Source organism: Colobus angolensis, unplaced genomic scaffold (genome assembly GCF_000951035.1).
Source record: "Colobus angolensis palliatus isolate OR3802 unplaced genomic scaffold, Cang.pa_1.0 Scaffold214, whole genome shotgun sequence".
Taxonomy (NCBI): Eukaryota; Metazoa; Chordata; class Mammalia; order Primates; family Cercopithecidae; genus Colobus; species Colobus angolensis.
The window spans coordinates 1,176,388-1,181,277 of NW_012115311.1; the positions used below are offsets into that span (position 1 = coordinate 1,176,388).

Genomic DNA, 4,890 nt, shown 5'->3' on the forward strand with positions numbered 1-4,890 from the left:
TGAAAATTTTACTAACACATCATGGCATAAAATTCACTGCCACATTATTGATCTTCTTTAAATTTCATGTTCTCCTTTGGGCTTTTCTGACAATCTAACATATTGATCAGAGTATTAGGGTATCAAGGGCCCAAATGATTATAATTTAGTCATCTCTGTAGTTATTTATCAGCAAACAGGCAACAATCTATTGAAAATTTTACTAACACATCATGGCATAAAATTCACTGCCACATTATTGATCTTCTTTAAATTTCATGTTCTCCTTTGGGCTTTTCTGACAATCAAATTCATAAAGTAAATTATTACTAAATCATTCCAAAATATTTATTGAATATTCACTATATTCACAGCAGCAATAATTAGGCAATAACATGATCTACAAATGAGTAGATATTGTTCCTTTCCTCAAGCTTACAGTTTAATTTTGAAGACAGTTACTTATGTAAATAACTACAAAGCCAAGAATAAAGGCCACAAGAGTGATAGCAAATTGCTCTAGAAGCAGTGAGTATTCTAGCTGAGAATATCAGAGACTGGCTTCATTAAAGGAGTATTCTGACGTGGGCTGTAAACAACAAGCTTTTAATAGGTAGAAGAGACATGAAAGGTCATTCAAGCTGGAGGGAATAGAGGTAAACATACAGGACACAGATCTGTTACAGAAAATGAATGAAATCTTTGAGATCAAGATGTTTTGGTGTGGTTGAAGTGTAAGCTTCATGGTGGGTGGGAAATGAGATTGGAAAGGTAGGTTTGGAACTAGATTACAGAAGCTTTGTGAGGCATGCTGTAGAGATGGGTTGTGCTTATGTTTTTTTTTTGTTTTTTGTTTTTCCTATGAACTATGGAAAGATACATCAGGTTTTTTTTTTCCCCCTAATTTTCCGGGTATAAAGTTTTTGTGTAGAGGAGTATGGTCAGGTTAGACGTAGGTTTCAGAAAATAACTCTCACAGCAATGTGAATAATCAAGAGGAGAAACGAGACACACTGGTGATAGGAAGTCAAGTAAGAAAGACATTGAAATAGCTCAGCTGCGCCTGGACTGGTTTAGGGTATTTGATTTAGGGAAGAGGAAATTAAAAGCAGGAATAGATTTCAAGATTTTATTTCTACTTTAATATTCTAGTCATAATAAAAACAAGAAATTTTATCAATCGTTTTTGACTTACAATACACAGTGGACTATAATTAGTTGATTTTATTTTCATTAGATAATAATATATTCAGTTCACCTGAAGATGACATGGTTGTTGCCCCAGTCACCCATGTATCCGTCACATTAGATGGGATTCCTGAAGTGATGGAAACACAGCAGGTGCAAGAAAAATACGCAGACTCACCGGGAGCCTCATCACCAGAACAGCCTAAGAGGAAAAAAGGTAGGTGGGTTACTTCATTTAGGGCACACAGTCAAGTCTTGATGTAAAATCTAGATGTCATTTTTATTCTACGTAGTTCTTTCCTACAGCAGTTAAAACTTATGTAAGAAAAATATTGAAGGCACAAAATGGAAATTCGAGGTATTTCTTGGCCAGGCACGGAGATTCATGTAATCCCAGCACTTTAGGAGGCCGAGGCAAGAAGATTGCTTGAGGCCAGGAGTGTGAGACCAGCCTGGGCAACAAAGCAAGACCTCATCTCTTCAAAAAATTTTAAGAATTAGCCAGGCATGGTGGGTACCTGTAGTCCTAGATACTTGGGAGGCCAAGGTGGAGGATCCCTTGAGCTCAGGAGTTACAGGTTTCAGAGAGCTAAGATCATGCCACTGCACTCCAGCCTGGGCAACAGAGTGAGAACCTATCTCTAAGAAATAAAATAAAATAAAATGAAAAATAAATAAGAAAAAGAGGTATTTCTTCATAGTAGAGTCATTTGTTTTAAAAAAATTAAATTGTTGGGCCAGGTACGGTGGCTCACGCCTTTAATCCCAGCACTTTGGGAGTCAGAGGTGGGTGGATAACCTGAGGTCAGGAGTTTGAGACCAGCCTGGCCAATACGGTGAAACCCCATCTCTACTAAAAATACAAAAATTAGCCAGGCGTGATGGCAGGTGCCTGTAATCCCAGCTACTTGGGAAGCTGAGGCAAGAGAATCACTTGAACCCAGAAGGTGAAGGTTGCAGTGAGCTGAGACCACACCATCGAACTCTAGCCTGGGCAACAAGAGGGAAACTCCATCTCAAAATAAAAATTATAATAATTAAATTATTTTATACTTTAAAAATGTTTGGTCTATCTTACAGAAAAGGGATTTTCCAACTTTTTAAAGCCTCAGATTTCTGTCTAAACCCTTTCATCCTTGGGTAAGGGCTAGTCAGCTTTCTTCCCAGGGGTTATTGTTTGAAAGCCTCCGGTCTGTACCGGTGATTCCAGTATAAGACTCCAGTTGGAAAAAATACAGTGGGTTGGAAATCAACAGGTAAGTAACTGAAGAGGAGTATGTTAGGATGTGTTGGCCGGGCGCGGTGGCTCAAGCCTGTAATCCCAGCACTTTGGGAGGCCGAGACGGGCGGATCACGAGGTCAGGAGATCGAGACCATCCTGGCTAACACGGTGAAACCCCGTCTCTACTAAAAAAAAATACAAAAATCTAGCCGGGCGAGGTGGCGAGCACCTGTAGTCCCAGCTACTCGGGAGGCTGAGGCAGGAGAATGGTGTAAACCCGGGAGGCGGAGCTTGCAGTGAGCTGAGATCCGGCCGCTGCACTCCAGCCCTGGCAACAGAGCGAGACTCCGTCTCAAAAAAAAAAAAAAAAAGGGTGTGTTGAATGGGAATTTTTAATTTTTTGCCAATTAGGACCACACTTGCATTCTGAAGTCTGACACCTTTTCCGTTTTATTGCCTTCTGATTCTATTCATGCTTGCTTAGTATTTTGAGTATAATGTCTTGATTAATAGCATCACCACTCACCCAGTAACCTAAGTTCATGTGAAAGTCAGGGAAATTCCAAGAGCCGAAAATGAAGAGGAAAATAAAAATAGTAAACAGGAGCCGACACTGCAGCAGCTCAGAAGGGCTGAGAAGGATATGCCAAGGGGCTTTGGTTTTATTGCTTATGTTGAGGCAGAAGCTTAGATCTTGGGCTATGCAAGATGGGGTATTGGACAGAGACCTCCGCATGTAACTGGGACCCTTGAAGGGATATACCTTCTTGGGGGAAAAAAAATCCACCCATTGGCACAGACGGATGTCAAGGAAGCTTGGGTCCCATTCAGCCAGGCCTCTGAGTAGAGAAATTCTTGTTTAATTTTAATTCTTGTTTAATTGTTTAATTTTTGGGTAAATACTTAGTAGTGGAATGGCTGGATCACATGTTAAGTATACATTAAATATTTTTCAGAAACATTACTTTCCAAAAAATTTTTTCTTCATGTATTAAGGTGGGGCAATTACAGGACTTGCCTCATTTATTTCCTGTCTCTTGGGGATCACTGACTTTTGTTGACCGATGTGCAATTTCTTCCGTACCATTGTTTCATACATTTTTTCTGTGTTTTTAATTGTTTCAGGTGGGAAGATAAATCCATGTTGTGTTATTCCATCTTGACTAGAAGAGGAAGTTCCCACCTAGTCTTTTTTAATAGCCTTATTCTTTGACACTGTTTTTTTTCTTTTGCTTTAAAAACTCTAATCATACTATGTAAAGTTTCTATTTAATGATTCTATTATGTGTGATTCTTAGAGAACTAATCCTAGGGTTTCCTGTGTCTGCTGCTTCTCACTCAGAAAGTGTCTTCCTCATGTATTCTGTGATACCAAAATGTGAGTTCACCTTCAACAGGGCTTTATCTGAGGAAATCTTGTATGGCCTGGGTTGAATGTATAACCCACCTGAGCAATTCTGTAAGAGCTTCTGCCTGGTGCCCCATAGTTATTACAGCCCTGGGGCTACGTCTTTGTTAATTGCATGGCTGGCAATTCCTAATGTCAGTGGTAGTTTAAAATCTAGTTGTAAACCCAGGTTAAGACAGGCCCAGGGTTCACGGTGTTTATAGAAAAATTTGTACATAAATGGCTGATCTCAACTCACTTCATCTTCCACCTCTTGGGTTCAGGTGATTCTCCTGTCTCTGCCTCCCAGGTAGCTGGGATTAAAGGCATGCGCCACCACGCCTGGTTAACGTTTGCATTTTTAGTAGAGATGAGGTTTCACTATGTTGGCCAGGCTGGTCTTAAACTCCTGACCTCAAGTGATCCATCGCCTTGACCTCCCAAGTGCTGGGATTACATGGATGAGCCACCGTGCCCGGCCATTTATGTACAAATTTTTCTTAACTATGTAGTATTTGTTTAGCCAATCAGCAGTTAATGAGATTTGGGTTGTTTCCAATTTGGGGCAGCTACAAATAATGCTGCTAAGAACATTTGTGTATCTTTTTTTTTTTTTGAGATGGAGTCTCGTTCTCTCACCCAGGCTGGAGTGCAGTGGCACTTTCATCAACACAATAAAAATACCACTCAAAATTAGAACAATATACAATTGGTACATTCAACAAAAATGGATGAATCTCTCAAAATAATTGTGCTAGAAGAAGGAAGCCAGAAGAAAAAATATGCTTCTACAGTTTACCCCCAAACAATGTGGGGGTTAGGGGTGTCAACTTCTGCAGCCAAAAATCCATGTAAAACTTTTGACTCCCCAAAAAGTTAACTACTAATAACCAAGTGTTGACTGGAAACTGGAAGCCTTATTGGTAACATAAACAGTCAGTTAATACATATTTTGTATGTTATATGTATTAAATACTGTATTCTTACAATAAAATAAGTTAGGGAAGAGAAAATGTAATATTAAGAAAATCATAGGCCGGGTGTGGTGGCTCATGCCTATAATCCCAGCACTTTGGGAGGCCAACGTGGGCGGATCACCTGAGGTCGGGAGTTC

At 39.8% G+C, this 4,890-nt stretch overlaps 1 protein-coding gene across 1 annotated transcript in view; it reads left to right on the forward strand.

Moving 5' to 3' along the window:
- Positions 1–4,890, forward strand: part of ELF1 (E74-like factor 1 (ets domain transcription factor)) — an 85,365-nt gene that overhangs the window by 64,427 nt on the left and 16,048 nt on the right. Inside the window, exon 8 of the mRNA XM_011942970.1 lies at positions 1,217–1,384. Within this exon, the coding sequence (XP_011798360.1) occupies positions 1,217–1,384 (168 nt within the window). The remainder of the gene's footprint in view (positions 1–1,216; positions 1,385–4,890) is intronic.